Here is an 18,930-nt window from a genome sequence, read left to right as displayed (position 1 = left end):
AGGAGGATCATTTTTCATTTGAAGTAATCTGTGCATCGCGTTGCTACAACAAAGGCTGAACATTTCATGGCCCATGTAGGTACAACTGCGACGAAAAATGTTGCAGAAAACAGACCTTACAGAATAGTATAATTTCTCAAAATTGTTTCTTCTGATGATGAAAATGACGATGTTAAGTAAGACGTCTTCTTTTGAAAAAGAGCTAAATACTCTTCATTGTCTTCCATGCTCGAGTGAACTAAAACCGGTTGCGATGGATTAGATTCATAATTGACCTAGAGTGATTAAAAAAAAAATCTTAGTTAATCAGTCGACCTTTAACAGCAAGTTACGTATTTCCTTTTATACGTATGCAATTACCTTGCACGTACACTCGGACAGCTACAGGCCTACTGAACAACGTTCCCCTTAAGTATTCACTGATATCAGAAATCTAACGTTATTAAAACATAGCGCAGACTTTTTATTTTGAAAAACATAATTTATAAACGATCTCAGCACACCTCATGTTATAATAATTCCTGCGATTAATTAATAATTCCGTGGACCGCCGTTCACTGAGTAGCTAAAATAATTTAATCTTTTAAGTGTAAAGAAATTAAGTATTTTAAATATAAAGTGATTACATAGATTACCATGACATTGAATAGTATTGGATTTGATACAAGGCTAGGCGCTCGAAAGTTAATCTTTGCAAACTAGAGGTGAATTTCGTGAGTCAACAGCAAATTTCGTTTAATCTTATAATCACCGAAATAAACATTATAGTCCATTATACGGACTAGTTGAGAGTCCGGGTAATCGCAAGTCCGGATAATGGAGAATAATAGAATTTTGACTGTAACATGACGCGTTCTTAGATTGTGCAACCAGAGAATTAAGTTCGCCGGGACAATCGAAGATCCAGATAATCGAGTTCTGGATAACAGAGGTTTGTCACATTCAACTGACTCCAAAAGACCGTCGCCGACTCGATATCGCTTTTATTTAGACCCATGCTTTCAACGCTGTCAAGACGCCTGAAATACTGAATTCGAACGTGCTTTTAAGATAGTTCATTTAAAGAAAAAAAAATTACAAAGCCCGTTCAAAGACATTAAGGCTTACATTTGACAGTTGAAGAGTTTCTGAAATATAAGCTCTCATAAGTATCGGTGTTGACATAATTTCGAGTGCAATTAGGTGTTAATGAGCAGGAGTAAATTTTTCAATAGCAACAAAATTGCACGAGTTCCGTCGGGCAAGTGCAATTTGTAGTTAAGAATGTTTGAATCACTCGTGCCCAAATAGGTCACGAGTACATCAGACGCATATGTTGGAATGTACTGGACTGTTCAAAACAAAGAGTCAAGAAAATTATGTGTAGCCATATTATTACCCATATTATGTTGGTAAACATTGATATAAAAGAAGTAAGTTTCTAAAACAAATATATAAGTGCTGCGTTGATAGGGTGTATAACGAGATAAGTTGGTTTTATCAACCTAGTTGATAATAATTAATTGTGAATATATGAAGAAACATACATGTGAATTGCGGATAGAAAAATGAAAACCGAAGCAATCTTCGCAGTAATGAACACTAGTTACGCAGCAGTGAAAATAAGGCCTAAAAAAATTCAGGCTTGTACGGGATTTGAAAGCTCTACCATCTGAGCTAACAAGCCAACTGAGAGCTGGTCATTACTATGGTTGCAAATAAACCCGTGAAGTGATGAATAAATAAGTGTTTATTACTGCGAAGGTCGCTTCGATATTCACTAAATGATAAAGCAAATTGGTCTCTGTAAAAAGTTTCTAAATCTGACTGGCGTTATCTCTTCGTTATCCCTTCGTTATCCCTTCGTTATCGCTCTGATAGAGGGCCTAACGTTCCAAACATCAGCATTAGAAACTCTTTACGGCGGTCAATTTACATTATCAACTCAGTTGACAAAACCAAGTTAACAAACAATAATACAGCCGGTGTCTTCGTGTCTGCCAAAGGAATTACATTTTATTGCTAATTCGTACTTAAATCAAGCTTTATTAACTAAGATAAACAGCTCATTGCGGCCTACATAATATTTTTTAGTCGCCATTCGGAATAATCAAAGAGAATCGGAAGGAAAATTGCCAGAGAAAGAACTCCTACACAAGAATCAAAGAGCTTGTTGTATCTACTACTGATTAAATCGATTACGAAATGATAGATGTAAAGTTAACAGAAATGTAGAGTCGAAAGGAAAGAGAATAAGTAACTAAAACGAAATGAATACTTTGGTATTCGATAAAATCCCACACTTCTTTTTTTAACGGTGACTAACATATGTACACGTTCGTGTGCCCAAGTTTAACTTCCCATGTAGTGAACGTCAATTGAAGCATGCTGTAAACGGACGTTACAAGAAACGCCTCAATACATATGTTATTGCGTGTTGTTATATTTTAGGGGTCATACAATTACCACTAATCTGAAACTGATACTGTCAGTCAAGTCCTCTTTGAAACTGGCACGCTACATTAGCTACGTACAAGAATCAAGTACTATCAATATTTTGGGTTATACCCTGTATTAAAATCGTTATTATCAAAAGCAATGAAAGATATATAATAATGACACAATATTGAATTTGCTTTCAGTGAAAAAACAACATTGAAGATGTAACAATAATTGCCATCAAGTTTTACAGCCCAGTATGCACAGATATCTTATTTCCTTACAACAGTTCATCACAGCTAGGTTGTATGACCTGAGTCTGGCTCAGTCTCCTTCTCGGTTTCTGTTTTGTGAAGGAAATAACAAGAACACTGAATATTTCATGATTATAATAAGCTTCAAGAGCGTGTATTTCCCGTCTCAAAGACATTACTGACACCATATGTCAAAAGCCAGAATATGAAGTTAAAAATGAAAGATGATTTATTTGAAAAGCTTCAGCGTTATGCGAGCAAAAATCTAGACTCGTTATGATGAGCCTCCATTACATATATTGGCAAATTGACTTCAATGCATCAAACAAAGTTTTTTGAACGGAAATATTAACAGTGCTGATACCCAACCAAGTTTTAGTGTTTTATATTACAAGACAGCGGTATTTCAGTGATGAATGTAGCTGCTCTATATTTATGTCAGCTAACAAACTGCATCTCACCTTTTTTCCCGCAGACTATTTGAGGAACTTGAAAAATAATCACTAGCAGCAAACTAAAAGCAGCGAGTGAGCTGGGAACGAATGCGAACACACGTCGCACGTAATTTCCACACTCTTGGCAATCGGTAGACGCACTAAAACATAAAATATTTCAATTCAATTTTTACGCTGCGAAAAATCAATATGATGAGAATCACCCTTTTCAAAATGAGTATAAGCACGAATACCTTGATGTCGATGACTGAGTTATCTAAAAAGAAATCTATCACTGAGAAGTAACATTTACGTTTAATGGTCATTTCATTTGCTTAAACGAATTGCTGACCATGTCAGGCATCGAGAATCCTCCATCAGTCTTCATTAATACTGTATTATTCTCGAGCCTCTGTTACTTTCTTGTTGTTTCATGAGATCATTACTTTGATTAACAAATTTTTGGAACACTTTCTCCTACAATTTCGAAATTATGCACCATTAAAACGAGACTTGAAAAGTGGATCAAGCAGGAGTTCAAAGTTACCATATTTGTAGCCGATTACAAAGAGATACGGGGACTTCCTGATAAAAAGGGTACCTGATCAAGCTAATTTCAATGATTTAGTTATGACGGTGTTATCTGGATGCTGGTGGAATTAATAGTTTGAACGCGACGGAGTTAGGACCCGGGAAATTCACGGGCCTAGGATTAGAAGAGAATGAATGATAAAAAACCAACAACAACACCAATGAACAGCAAGATGAAACTGAAAAAAATAGCTGAAGAGAAGAACGACTACGACAACAGAAAAATTAACAAACAAAGAGCGATGTGATATTGCTTATTATTATAAAAAATCTAGGGTTACCTTTCTTTAGGAAACAAAGCTTGTATGACGATATACAGAGTGCCTAATGTCAGGTTGGCGAGGGTTCCTATGACAGAAAATACCAAACCAGAACTACCCTGCAGGGAAATAAAGGATGTTCTTGCTTCATAGTCATTTTAAATGGGAAAAAAATCTGTAATAAACTAACTATGACAATGCGTAGTGTGTTCTTCGAACGAATAGTGATGAAAAGGGTAATGAAACTTTCACTGAATGTCATAAACAAAATAATTAGCACCTCAACCTACTTTATTGTCTCCAATAAGTTCTGTTGCAAAGCCAAGAGCATTCACAAACATGGCGGAGGAACCAAACCCCAGTAGAATAACAGCTGGGTAAGTAGAAACTCTTGTCGACTGGGTAATATTTAAAAACCATGCACACGATCCAATCACAGTTGCAGCAGCCGCAGTGAATGTCCACTGAAACAAGATGAAGAGCTTTAGAAGAGCACTGACATGAAACAATATTCGTGGAGAAACATACTCAAAAAGGTGCATGACATTCTTATATGGTGATATACTTTCAATATCGCTTAGGATCAACGATTTTCTTTACCGGATGTAGCCCTCATTATGCACAGAAATAGAATTTAAAGGAAAAGATTATTGTTATTGTACAATATCCGACATAATATTGTCATTAATCATCTTGGTATCAATTACCTTGTTTCCCACTTTTCTCGAGAGTCTCCTTGAAATTTCAGTTGACAACGTGGCACTTACTAACGCTATTAATGGTATATTGGCAATCGCTTCCTATGAAAAAGCACAGAACTCTGGGGTTATGGAAAATGTCAATCTTATACATGTTTTATGGAGTTTCCATAAGGTTTTTGCTCAATGTTGGCACGCGTCATGTTTTTTTAGGAAATTTTTATGTTTTCGCTTTTCAAGGTCACTGAAAGCTAACGGTAAGGCAATGAGCAAGGTTCGGACTATCGCATATGTTTGCTGTAGTAAATATTATCAGATTGATTTTTGTTACTAAGCTAAGGCTCCATGAAGGAAGGCGCTTACCATCAATAATTTGACTTTGCCTTTGATTTCCTTCAATTTGCTTTGGTGGAATATCTCCAAATTTTTCACAATTTGTGAAAATTTCCCTGCCGATCATTTAAAAGCCGACAATAATTTTTTTCTATTAACAGGCACTACGAAGGGCACAAATATTTTTAACGATCGATCACAATGAAATCTTAGGAAATTCAAACGAAGGAAACGCAATAAATCTTACTCGAAATTTCCTTATTTTCTTTGTCGCAAAACATTACGTAATAGAATGAGACCTCGCCAAGATCCGTATCTGAGCATGCGTAGACTTTCGAATCTGTCGCCTTTTGGCAATCTTTCCCACGGCGTTTTCTTTTCGGTTGAATTTTTTTCCAGGCGAAGAAGGCCTTTGAATATTACGAGTGCAGTAGCTGGAAACCCTATATTCCATCACATAAAAATTGAATCGTGATAAACTTTTTTAAACACACGTTTTCCAATAAAAATCGTGCGATCGTATCGAGCCGCCATGCTTGTTTTGCATGTTGAGACTTTTAAAGCTCGTGCTATGTTGGCACCCAGATCTGTGCGGTCAAAAACCCCATGGAGACTCCTTAACTAGATTTTCTTTCTGTCATGAGAAGCAATTTATTGAGTCCATACCTCTTCCGGGAATACCAACTGGCAATTTATGTGCAATGGGATCCGCGAGTCGTGATTTTCTCGGATAGGCGAGATACAAGTTTTTTAAAAGTAGAACCTGATAATATTTGAAAACATCAAGGAGCTTTCTTCGCATTTAACTTTTTCCACTCTTACCAGGTGTGGAGCATTGATAAAGTAAATTTTTCCAGGAGCTTTGTTTGGAAAACGATTCGGGAAGTTTAATTTACGGGCAAGCCTAAACAGTTTCAACTGGGTACTATGTTTTTCAAAATGGTTGTTCTGTCTGTCTGTCTGTTTATCTCTTCAACAGACTTGTTATGAAGCTGATGCGCTGACTGAGAAAGGAGAAAGCAAGGAAACTAGGGTAGATGAGTCACAAGATATTTGGTTAACCTTTATAGAAGATCAAGTATGACTTTCAGTATTTTTTAAACCTAGAAAATGATCAATTAAATTTGCTCAAAAATGTTTTCATACTTTTCCAAACTTCAGTTCGTCGGTGAGGAGCAGGGGCAAATAAGAAAAGAGCACACTCTGTAAACTCTTCGTGCACGAGTAAATAATGGCAACCTGAAAAGAAAATAATAAACCACATTTTTAGAAGCTCACACCAATCCATTCAGGAAATTTTAAAAATTTCTTGCATCGGTGAACATATTTTATTCACTGTCCAATAGCGTCCTTATGGGCAAAAATGTACTAAAGGTCGTGGATACTGCTCTCAGCCTGCCTCGGGTGGTTCTTGAAGCAGAAGGCACAGTTTCCCAATACGCGAAAAAAACCCGAATCATTTATCGGCAGTATCACAACAAGCGGTTTTAAAAAAAACTTTAGATATCGCAATTGTACTCCCAGCAATGGCATTGGTAATGGCAATGGCAATGGCAATGCTAATACTAATGCCAATGCCAATATCAATGCCAGTGGCAATGGCAGTGGAAAAGTTCTCATTTTTTGTCGAAACATTCCCTTTCTTTAATTTAAGTTACCTTATACAAATGAGGATCCTTGAACCAGGCTCTCGCTGTCTTTGCTTTTTGTAGAGGAGTGGATTCAATATCAGAAGCAACAGATGGCAGAGATTTTCTATCATCTTTGCTAACATCCGGAGAATGTTGGCTGGATTCTGTTTCAAATTCTTCAAGGTCAACAGCAGGGGTCAGTTTGTGCCCTTGGTTATCTATTTCTGAGTTTTGTTGTGTCTTTTCCATCATTCCTCGGCCATCCCCTTCGCCTATATCATCCAAAGTTCTGTAATCGTCTTTCTTTAAATCGCTCTCTCCTGCAGAATCTTCTTGTTTTGTCGTCAGCCTATTAAAGATGCTCATCATAAGGCTTATTTTTCGCTCTTTTGGCAACGTCTTTACGAACGTGAAGTCATCCTCACTTGTGACTGCCACTGGGGTAACAGTCAAGTTCGGTGTCGGATCATGAGCCTCTTTTTCTATGGTCTTACTTTCCGCAGCTTCGTTACTGTCATGTCCTGCTAATATGGCTTCAAAAAATTGGTCAAAGAAACTGCTTTTTCTGACAGGGCTGGTTTGTTCTTCACATAATTGCTGGTTGGTTGGATTATTGTTTTCCAATGATCGCAGACTGTGAATGAATTTATCTAGGATATTTTCCTTTCGCTGCTGATCTGTGAGAAAATAAAAAATGAAAACGAGGCTCTTCATAAACAGGAAGACTTCGAAACTATCGATTAGCCACTGAAAAGCTGTAAAATTGAGATGAAGATATCGAGGAAGAAAATCAAAGGAAACTTTGCTGAAAGCAAAACAAGTCAAGTTAGTAAACGATGAATGACAACTCACATCCTTCAAAATACAGGACTGACTGTAAGAGACCAACTGATGGCATGAAGGAGGTTTTTCTCTACGAGAGATACGAAGCAGTACATCAATACACAATATCATTTTGAATGAGATCACTAGCAATGATGCGCACATTTCACTCAATATTTGAATATTTATTCATGCCCACTTGGTGTTTGTCGGTATCTCACCCGATATGATTGTTGGTATCTCACCCGAACTAGGCAACGAGACGCTCAGGGAGTGAGGCTTGAAGACGACGAATAGTCGTAATAACCGGTCTAAATCCAACTCTTTCAAAAGGGATATAATAAACTTATTAAATTGCATTGATACAACACTTTGCAACAAAAAAGTCCAAAAGTTGAAATGAAAACCAAGGAAACTTTTTGCGAAATTCAAATCTAAAATCGAGCGTCAGCTTAAGTGTTCACGTCAACCCAGTTTCCATAAATCATAGTGAACGTATCGACCAATGGTATTAGTAAGAGCATTGAATTGGCTGCCTGCCTCCATTAACATTAATGATTAATGATTGAATTGATAATTGATCATGTGATTAATTGCAAAGAACTGTAAGTTGAACTGATGGGGAAAACAAGGTTTCTTTTAGCTGTTGCTCTTGTGTAACCAAAATTTACCACATAATCTGCAATCGAATGAGACAGCTTCCTCTCTGCTGGTGAATCGTCTGGAGGTTCTTTAGTTCCAACATGGAAAATACCAGAGCACACCAGTCCTACTCCTGTTAGGATGAGAGCTATCACCTGAAGATGAACAGACATCACAACTGCAATCAAGTCTGTTCAGTGATGGACATTAGTGATTTCTATTTGTAATTTTAAAGAGAATACAACATTTGAAATTAGAAACATTACAATGGTGAATAAAACAATAGCGCGCGCCAATGTAACACTTGGAATCTAAGCGAAAAAGAAAAATGACAGTCAATATGTTACATCTGAGCATTCAGCTCGGTTTGCAAATGGCCAATGTGCTACGCCTCCCTAACGTTTTAGCCAATAAACTGTCCTAGCTGAGTCTAAAGTCTCACAACACTATGTTGAACACTTGTGCTTACAATTAGTTACATTCCGCTGAAGTAAATTGATAAATAGCCAGGGATCCGAAATTAGATCTTTAAAGCTAAAACAACTCTCAAGTTTTAATGAAGTGAAGACAATCCTTATGTTAAGGTCTTTCCAAATGTTTTTGATAGCCATGTTAATTTGTTACGTGCGATGCTAGAAAAGTCACCTATAGGAAGTCTGCAACTTAGTGTTATTAACCACACGGCTCTGCATAGAAGGGTCACATCAAGCTCGAGGTTGTTGCGAAGCAAATTTGCTTTTATAGGTTGATATGATTTTTTCAGTTAGGTAAGAAGGAAAAGAGTTGCGTTAAAGAGTTTTAGAAAGGTTTTAAAAATATTTTTTCATGCTAGAAGTTGTACTAATTATCCTCAAAATTCTATTTACCAACGTGTAAATGAGACCTATCTTATATTTGAAATGAGTAAAACTGAGGAAATTTGTTAAAAGCCAAGTGTGGGTGTTCTTATGATAAATGGAAAGAACACAAGAATCTTCCTAATTTCCCGCCAAAACGTCTGAGATTGGACATTTCCTATTAGACTGTGTTTCGAAAGAAAACCTAATATTGAGGTGTCTGGCGTTTAGGTAACATAAAACGTAATTCCTGTTCGTTCTAAAAGTGTCATTCACATATCTAGGACAAAGCAGAACCTTAAATCTTTAAAATCATTTAGCCATTGGTTCTCATAATACCCCATAAATAAGTTTGCACATATAGGTGCAAATGGTGATCCCATGTGATGCCATGACATTGATCATAGAAGGATCCCTTGAACGAAAAACGAGTTCGTAAAGTTGCAAAGTTAAACAATTACTTATTGCTAGTCTCATCTATAAGGAATTTGGGATTTTGTTTGAAATATCTATTTGTTTCAAGAAAAATTTTGGACATGAACCCATCTACCAGAAGCATATCGGCTTGATCATCCGCGATGCTCAGCGTCTCAGCTGAAGGAACTTTCAGGGAGAATAGTCATGAAAAAAGGAAGTTAGAGAGAAAGAAATGAAAAGATGTGGGAGAAACGCAGGAAGGAAGCAGATGGGGAAATAGCAACAATAGAAGTAAGGAGTTACTAATTACCATAAAATCCATTGAGCTTTCTTTTGATAACTGATCACGGCCATCTTGTCCAAGAATCAGCCATGCCACAAGGTAACAAACGACGCCAGTTAAATACATGAAAGCAGTTCTGTAAGTAAAAGGTCAATTGCATGTTAGCTTTGAAGAGGTGAGAGCACCCTAAATATCTACTGATAAGTGATTAGGTGCAACTGTTTCTGAAACGAAACCAACTTCTCCGAAACTTCAGGGAAGATGGAACTAGATAATGAAGAGTTCTCTGAAGCAAAATGAAGATTAAACCGTCATGCTGATATACGGACAGTGAAAAACCCGGGAAAATCAGAGTGCGCAATGGGGCAGTTAAAAAAATTACAATGACGCAAATTCATTGACATCATATCTCAAGCTAGGCCACAAAAAACACTAATGTCCAGCCCGATAATTCGGCTTTTGACTGATTTCTCCGGTCACAATTTGTGAGGCAGGGAGAGTGTATCTACTCGTCACACTTCGCGCTCCCGTGAAGGCCGCGCTATGAACACCACCGTTTTGACCTAACCTGACTCTTAGGCTAAAAAAAACTTTTCAGCTTGTCTTAACATGCAAATAATTTTAGTTATCAAAAAAATTTTCCAAACCTTAAAGAAGAAAGCTTAGCGGCCTCTCTCTGATCCTTTGCCAAAACCGGAATGATCGACAAGTGCGATATGTCAACGAAGTTGATGGAAAATGAGATCATTGTGGCAATCAAAAAGTAATACAACAACACCGGCCACTCGCTGGTTCCTTTGCCACAAACAAAACATTTGCTGAAAAAGAGTGGAATACCAATAGCTGCTGCTATAGTTCCAATCAAATGCCACGATTTTCTCTTTCCATGCCTGCGTGACAGAACCGGAATTTTAATCTTATCACATAAAAACCCTGCTACTGGAGCAAAAAGGATTCCACCGGCAAAATAATTGTAAGAGGAAATTAAGCCGGCATTGGTTGCAGAAATGCCAACAACTCTCATGAGAAAAATCATTCGGAATGAATGCAACATGCGGCGAGTGTTGTCATTAATCACGTGCCCCACTCCAAAGGAAAATTGCTGCAGGTGTGATAAGCCTCTTTGACGATTTTTCTCGAACTCCATGTTCACATCCGCAAACCCTAACAGCCTAACAAGAAATAAAGAAAATCATGATATACGGAACTGCAACAAAAAAGGAAGTTGTAATAGTTATAATTATATTGATTCACTTTTTCAAACCAAGTAACTAATACTATTTTAGCAATAACACCTGGAGGGTTTGAGAGCAAAACAAAATCAAGCAATAGAACCCACCCTACCTACTATTCAAGAATTTTTATAAGGTTGAAAAGAGAGGCAGCTATTTTGCCGGAAATTTTCTTCAAAAACTTACAATCGCATAGCAGAGAAGTTTAGGAAATATCTGAGTTTTATGCTGATAGTTTTTTAGAGAATGTTCCCAAAGATTGGGTCAAGGTTTAGTGGATTGATTCTTGTAGCAAATATAAAACTTGCAAGATTTAAGCCAATTTTTTTCAAACAGCGTAGTCCTAGCCCAGTTTTGGTAGCATTCAAAATTATAACCCTCGAAAGGTACCTAGGATTAAATGAAAGTTGATCTTCGACAAGATCGATGGATTGTATCGAAGCCTGAGTTGTAGTCGTTTTTTTTTAGATCATTCGTGGGAGGTGCACTTGTGGCCTAGATCGTTTCGTCTGTTCCTATGTAAGCGTCATGTATTCAAGTTCTGCCTAACTCAAAACCTGTTATTTATTGTGCGACTTTTCACATTTCGTTAAATGAAGAAAACCTTAACCTCTTCTTTGAACTTTTATCGGTAAAACGGAACTCGAGACGAATTATTGATCGTACACAGAAATAAGACAAATGTTGGAAACGCACCATCAAATGTATCGCGAAAAAAAAAATTGTTCAAGAGAAGGATTCAAACAATGCAGTAAAAAAGGTAAAAGTTTCTATCAACTTACGATTGTTGTTGAGATAAAGAGCACTTTGGCGTGGCTTTCCAAACAACAACGCTCCCCTGAACTGAGTCTGTGCTCTGAGGAATTTCATCGAAATGTTAGGTTAGCGCGCCGAACGTGACTACCTAATTCTCCCTTCGAAACTGGTCTTGTCAACTAATTGCCACTCGCTAGTCTCAATCCGTTGCATTGCCCTGATCACAACCAACAGAAATGAAAGTCATTGGAGCTAAACAGGAGAGGGAGCTGCATTACCCTTCCGAAGGCTGTGGTCAGCACTCTTTACCTCTTGAAAACTTTAAAAGGCTTCTGTAAAATTTCGACGTTGTTCTCAGTCAGGAGAGGTCTTAGCAGCATATCAGGATTTTAAGTTCGGATTGAAATTTTGATCATGCATACTACGGATGCTTTCATACTTCATTTTCCCCAATCAGTGATGTATAGTGACAAAATATCGAGGCCGTAAAAAAGTTACCGACGGGTTACTGCTGACGTAAGCGCTACTAATGAGTAGAGTACTATCTAGCTCTTTTAAAAATGTCCTTATGGATCAATAGAAATGAATGTTGATGCCGTTGGGGAGATTATTGATTGCAGGTGCAATAAGCAAACTGCAAATTATTGACACCTTTGAACTGTTTTCTCCTTTTCCTTCTTTCCTGTTTTAATTTTTTTTGTTTTTGTTGTTTTTTCGAAATAAGACGTTTTAAAACAAATGAATAACCTTACCTTTTTTCTTTTTTTATTCTAAGCTCCACGCATACCTAATTGAATCGATCGAGATATTATTACTTATCATCCAATTTCTTCGAAAATAATAGTTTGACTGCACAGTTCATAATGAAAAAGATATCTTTCCACCTTTTAGATTTTACGATATTTTATCTACTTTGTCCAATAGTTTAGAAGCGAACATGAAGATAAAGATAGCTTTTTTTTGCCTCCCTACCGAACAAAATAAAAAAATAAAACGTCAATTACTTAATCTGCGAACAGAAAGGCCTCACTGGAATTCACCAGATGTTAGTTTAAGTTTGAACGAACCGAAATGTGACCGAAAACTCTGCGCGAGTTTCAATCTGACAATGCATCCGCTTGCACTTGACACATTTGCTATACTGCACTGATTGGTATGTTCCCCATCAGTACTGCGGACACAGTATTGTAGCTCTTATACTATCTGTTCTTACTGAGCAAGCTGCGAAAAACACATAAGCTGTAAGGAACCATATTAACTATTAGAGAGATTTGACCTTCCCCTGAGTAGGCTTAGTGCTTGAAAAAGAGATAAAACACTGTCAACAAATTATAAGATGATTAGATATATACACATCGATCTTTATAATACTTCCAGGTTATGTAAGCTTAAGTATTAACAGCTCGTCTGAGATTATTCTTCAAATTCAGATGCTACATGGCTCCTCGTCACATTTCGTCAACCGAGTTACATGGTTATCAGCTTTTTGCTCGATTTCTTATTGACGCTTTTTTTTTTGTTAGAAACTTCAAAATGCTTCCTACTATTTTTTATAAAACGATAAAAAAAATGGAAGTTTACTTTGATAACAGCAAATCTGTGAGCTGCAACTTGCAGGCAAATCTATAAGACTCTCTCGTATTGACGGCCATACAGAGAACAAACTCTCTATAGTGTATCTTTCAGGAAAGGGCACTTCATTACGATCGTAAGGCCCTCTGAAATAAATCTATTGATTGACACTGACTTCAATCCCAACACATACCGAACACGGTGACCCTTGTCATCAATTAACAATTGCATGGGACACATTTCGAATCAGACGAAACATCAGTATCCAGCAACTACTCGGTACTGAGAGTGTGATGATTTTTTCGCACGAAAAAACGTTTGTGTAAAGTTACTCAGCAGACGCGAGAGCTTTTATCGAAGTAAATAAGCCCTCTGCGCGCACGAAGGTGGAATCAAAGATTGATTACATTTCCAGCTTAAAATGGTACTGATTCTCGATAATGATAATAACTTTTATACTTCATTGTCCCCTTCTGCTCACTGTTATATTTTATCTGCAAAACCACCGCAAAACCATGGCAAAATCACTCGGAGTGGCCATCGATAACAAACTCGACTGGAGCAGTCACATCGATAAACTAACAAAGAAAGTCGCTTCTGGCATTTGGGCTATAAAACGAATAAGGCACCTTGCCCCTCAAGCGACTTTGCTTCTAATATATCAAGCTCTGATTCAGCCACATTTTGACTATTGTAATCATGTTGTTTGGGGAAACTGAGGGATAACTTTGCCGAACAGGGTACAGAAACCACAAAACAGAGCACCCGTGTTTTGACTTATTCAAATTATAACGCCGATCCTGGTCACTTGTTTGAGGTCCTGAGATGGAAAAACCTAGCTTCCAAGCAGCAGATACAAAGAGCCATAATGGTCTACGAGTCTCTGCACGGTTTAGCTCTAGATTATTTATGTTCTAAATTTGAAAGGCGAGAAACTGCGTATAACCGAAGAGACTCTGAGAATAAGCTTAATATTCCTTTGCCGCGCACAAACTGTTACAAAAATATCTATAGTGGCGCCATTCTTTGGAACAGACCTCCTCGTGACATAAGACAAGCAGAATCCGTTGGGGTATTTAAGCGTTTAATTGAAGAAGTACGTTCAGGAACGGCATTCGTGGAAAGCAGCTTTAGTTAGGTTAGTACTTAAAGTATATTTTTTATAGTATCTTATCCATTCAATGCACGTTTATATATTTGAATGTTTTTATGGCTGATGAATTGTCCGTGGGTAAAATATAGATTATCTATCTATGGTAGGTAGCGCAAATTAAGTTGCTTATGAAAGGCAATCTTGACCTTAAACTTCAATAGTTAAATCTAGTGTACGCAACAAAAGACAGACAATGAAAATGGCGCCTTCTCTCACCACAAGTGCACATGAAATTAATTAAACATAATACTTAAAAACAGAGTTTTTGTTTGTAGCACGATATGTTAATTTGCGGTAGAACAGGATTCTTGCTGTTTTGTTTATTGAACCAAGGGATTCATGCTTCCAGCAATGCTATCACATGTTGCATGCATGACGTAATATTACGTGACACTCGAAAGACACGATTTTTACGCATGAAAACAAATTAGTCATTTCCACTACGATAAACAAACACATCCTTATTGATAAATTCGAATTTTATTTTGTTCGCGTTAAGTCTGCCGGTGAGACCTCTTTTTTGTCTCATCGATGTTCGCCAGGAAAAATGCTATGGAAGTGGAATCTCAGAGGTAGAGTTAGAAAGAGGGTAGGGGGTAAAAAAGTGGAAAAAGGCTTTTATACTCAACTCGAAATGACTAGCTGCTGTACTGTGCGAAAGCTTTTACTCAAGTACGCGTGCGAAGGTGGAATCAAAGATTCCTTACAACTCCAACTTAAGGTGGTAATGATTCTCGATAAAGGTAGTAGTTTTTATATGGAATCGCCCTGAGTTTTTGGTTTCATAAATTTTTTTTAACTATGAATTTAGAACTCCAACTTAAAATGAAGCTTCTTGACCCCTCATAGGCCTTTCGCACGCTCGCTTCGCTAACCGCCTCGAATCTCACGTGCACTGTATCTCTTGCCGCAGCGCTAATGAGCCTACTCGTAGCCCATTACGCATCAAGTCAAACGTCGGGGGTGATCAGAAAAAAACATCATTTAAACTTCTCAGAGAGGCAGAAAACCTCTATTCGATAACCTTTTGTTTCGCCTAATAAAAGTTTCCCAACTTCGATACGTTGAAAATCTTATAATTCAGCGCTATATTCCCCATCGCCACTCACTTTGTTTTTTACATTTCTATAGCTGCATCACATTAGGCCCCCCTTATAGGGTGGTCTGCCTGTAATTACACAAACCATCTGGTTCAGAAATTAAATCTCCAGGTATGCTCATTTTGACTACTTTTCCCACGAGATATGTACTCAGCCTGCGTGAACGCTTTAATTCAAGTAAATGAACCCTTTGTAAGCACCAAGGCGGAATCAAAGATTTAGCAATCAAGTCAATCAATATTTCTTACCCTCATTTTTTGGTTTTACACTATACTCTTTTAACTGCGAAAAGGACCAGTGAAATACGTTATTAAACGAAGTTCACGTTTCATAATGTAGGTCGCTTACCTTGGTTAAAGATTCGATGATCCAAACTCTTTTAATCAGGCATCTGACCTGACTGAGCGGCACAGACGATTAACTGCAAGTGTTTGAGACTTTATAAATCAACCAATATTTTTATATGAATTCACTCCAATTGGGGCGAATTAGCGTGACTTTTTGTGATACCTGAAAAAAACGAAACAAAGCAGGACAATGATTTTTGTTAAGTAATGCCAACTATTATAATCAGATCTTATGAAAGATAGGGTAGATTGTTCTGGTTATGATAAGTAATCTTGACCTTTGCTTCATATTATTTGTCGACTCTAGAGTACTTAACAAATAACAAACAATACAAATGGTACTGTCTCTCGCCCCAAAGCACATGAAATAAATCTTACTCAATACTACTTTAAGTTTTTTTGTTTGTAATCATGATTTTTAAACAGCCTGTTTAACTGCTGTTAAGTATAAGGAAGATGTAAGAGTGGGAAAAAGCCTAAATACTTGAGTCGAAACTAGCTGCTGTACTTGTTTGGCGACCTTGCGACCTTGATTTTTTTCCTAGGGCCAAATGAATCGAATTAGCGAGGAATGGTGCATGAATTCAATTAATTGCCATCCGCCAGGTCAGCCATTAGACCAATTTGTCTCCTTCCGATCGTAATTTTTTAACCTTATTATGTCTCATTTTAGAGAAGTAGTCTGTAAATTTTGAGTTTTTCAAAATCTCTCGAATAAGTCAGTGGTTATATGGGTTAAGTTATCACCAAGGGGCGTCTTGAAACCTGACATACTGTACAAAAGTAAATGTAACGGTGAGAGTTTTAGAATTCAAGAAATAAGCTCACTATTTGTGCTAGTACTTCCTATAGACCGTGATGGTCGAATTGTGTTTCTCAAATAAACATCAATGGTGTTTAAACCTCATCCCTGCTAATCGATCTTTCACTTGTAACACTTTTTAGTATCAGTGGTGCAAGGGTGTTTGGAGAATTTTCTGAATTTGTGAAGTCAGTTCTACAATGAATTTTGGCTAGGTTTCTCATGGAGGGAATCTTTTCCTGAAGTAGGTTTCTGCAGGCCTGGCAAAGATAAATTAATTTCCAGAGAATCTATTAAAAAGCTGAGATATTCCGTGCAATGTGACAAATGTAAAACTGATATTTAACCAAATTTATCGCACATCCCAACACTGTGGAAACCACAGGGTTGTGTCCCTGTCTTTTTGAGGTCGGATTGAGCACAATCATATATCCTAACAAGCCACGACTGGTTTTAGCAGCTTTAAGAATAGAATAGGGGCTGCATTTAGTCGAACCTGCAGTAAGCGGTCATCAAAGAGAAATGGTGTCGTAGCCACCTAAAACATGCAGGTTAATCTTTTAAGAGGGGTATTTTAAATAAGCATAAAAATCACCATTTTTATCCATTATTGGCCAATGAAAGTACGAAAAACATCCCTCAAAAAAACCACTACCATTGATTTTGGGAACATGAATGGATTAAATTTTACTCGAAAGATTATCCTCAGGTCTACTTGAGTGGTTTTAACTCTATGGACTGACCACAAAACACAGTTAGGAAAAAAAAAACTTACCCTATCCACTATTCAAGAATTTTTATGAAGTTGAAAGGAGGAGTAAAAATTCTACTGGAAATTTTCGTCAAAAATTTTAGATTGCAGAAGAGAAAATTCCTTCAAATAACAGAAATTCATGGTGATAAAACGATAATGACTCTCGATAATGATAGGAGCTTTGATATCGAATTGTCTTGTTTTCTCCGGATATATATAATTGTGCATGGACTAAGAATTTAGAGCTCCAACTTAAAATAAAGCTTCTTGACCCCTCATAGGCCCCTCGCACGCTCGCTTGCTTACCGCCTCGAATCTCACGTGCTCTGTAGCACTGATGGAGCCTATTCACACTCTATTACGCATTGAGCCAAAAGTCGGAAGTCATTAGAAAAAAACGCCATTTAAACTTGTCGGAGAGGCAGAAAACCTTCATTAATTGACATTTGGTTTTGCGTAATGAAGGTTTCTAGACCACGATGCGTTGAAAATCTTATCCAGTTAGAGCTTTATTCGAAATCGCCGCTTACTTTTTTTTTTTTTGTACATTTCTATCGTATGCATCATTTGACGATACACCCATAGTATGGTCTCCCTCTGATTAAACAAATCATCATCAATTATCAGAAACCTCAAGGCATTGCCACGTTGAATTCTTTTCCCATTAGATGTTGTGTACTCAGCCTGCGTGAAAGTTTTCGTTCAAGTAAATGAGCCCATTACACGCACGAAAGTGGAATCAAAGATTGCAGCAATTAAACCAATGTATATTTCTGATCATGACTTTTACAATTCCAACTAAAAATTAAGATGATTCTCGAAAATGATGGTAGCTTCTGCATCAAATTGCCCTGTTTTTTTTGTTTTTACACGTTGTTTTTGAACTGCCATACTGATGTACATTACTCACAGTGTAGGTCGCTTACCTTGGTTAAGGATTTAATAATCCAAACTTTTCTTGCCCGACAGTCCGCCCTGCCTGAGAAACAAAAATTACCAATATTTTTATCTGAATTTATGACAATAGGGAAGATTAGTTTGACTATGGTATGAAATGTTGACCTTTACTTCATATCATTGGTCTACTATACTTTACATGACAAAAAACAGACAATGAAATAGTGCGTCTCTCGCCACAAGCGCACGAAATGAATCCAACATAATGTGCTGCTTTAAGACTTTTTGTTTGTATAATGATTTGTTAATTTGCTGTTCAACAGGTTTCCTGCTGTTTTGTTTCTTTGCTTTCAGAAATGCTATCGTCACTGTCTGCATAAGGTAAGATCACGTGAGCACTTAAATGACTCCATTTACATGTATGAAAACAAATTAGTTGTTTTCACCACAATGAAAAAAAACATTGGCTGGAACAATTCTATTGCAGTGGAGTCTCAGAGAGACCATTCAGAGTTAGGTAGAGAGTAAGAGATAAGAGTTGGGAAAAGGCCCAAATACTTGAGTCGGAAAAACTAGCTGCTGTGCTCGTTTGGCTTGCGACGTTGGCTTTTGTCCTGGGGCCAAATGAATCGAATTAGCCAGGAGTGGTGCATGAGTTCAACTAATTGCCATCCGCCAGGTCAGCCACTAGACCAATT

The 18,930-nt window shown here is 37.3% G+C and overlaps 1 protein-coding gene across 1 annotated transcript; it reads right to left on the bottom strand.

Annotated features, from left to right (window-relative positions):
* Positions 1–221: 221 nt before the first annotated feature.
* Positions 222–18,342, bottom strand: LOC131780585 (uncharacterized). Its single transcript, XM_066169838.1, has 14 exons — positions 18,262–18,342; positions 15,781–15,942; positions 10,267–10,791; positions 9,647–9,755; positions 8,113–8,238; positions 7,472–7,532; positions 6,647–7,296; positions 6,135–6,227; positions 4,665–4,757; positions 4,248–4,421; positions 3,979–4,076; positions 3,134–3,267; positions 2,703–2,761; positions 222–275 (listed from the first exon to the last, which is right to left on the bottom strand). The coding sequence occupies exons 3-13, from the start codon at positions 10,764–10,766 to the stop codon at positions 2,718–2,720; spliced, it is 2,082 nt and encodes a 693-aa protein (XP_066025935.1). The 5' UTR covers positions 10,767–10,791; positions 15,781–15,942; positions 18,262–18,342; the 3' UTR covers positions 222–275; positions 2,703–2,717.
* Positions 18,343–18,930: the final 588 nt, after the last annotated feature.

This window comes from Pocillopora verrucosa, chromosome 1, assembly GCF_036669915.1.
Source record: "Pocillopora verrucosa isolate sample1 chromosome 1, ASM3666991v2, whole genome shotgun sequence".
In the NCBI taxonomy this organism is placed as follows: domain Eukaryota; kingdom Metazoa; phylum Cnidaria; class Anthozoa; order Scleractinia; family Pocilloporidae; genus Pocillopora; species Pocillopora verrucosa.
Note: the sequence above shows the minus strand (reverse complement) of the source record. Positions and strands in the feature narration are given on the sequence as shown.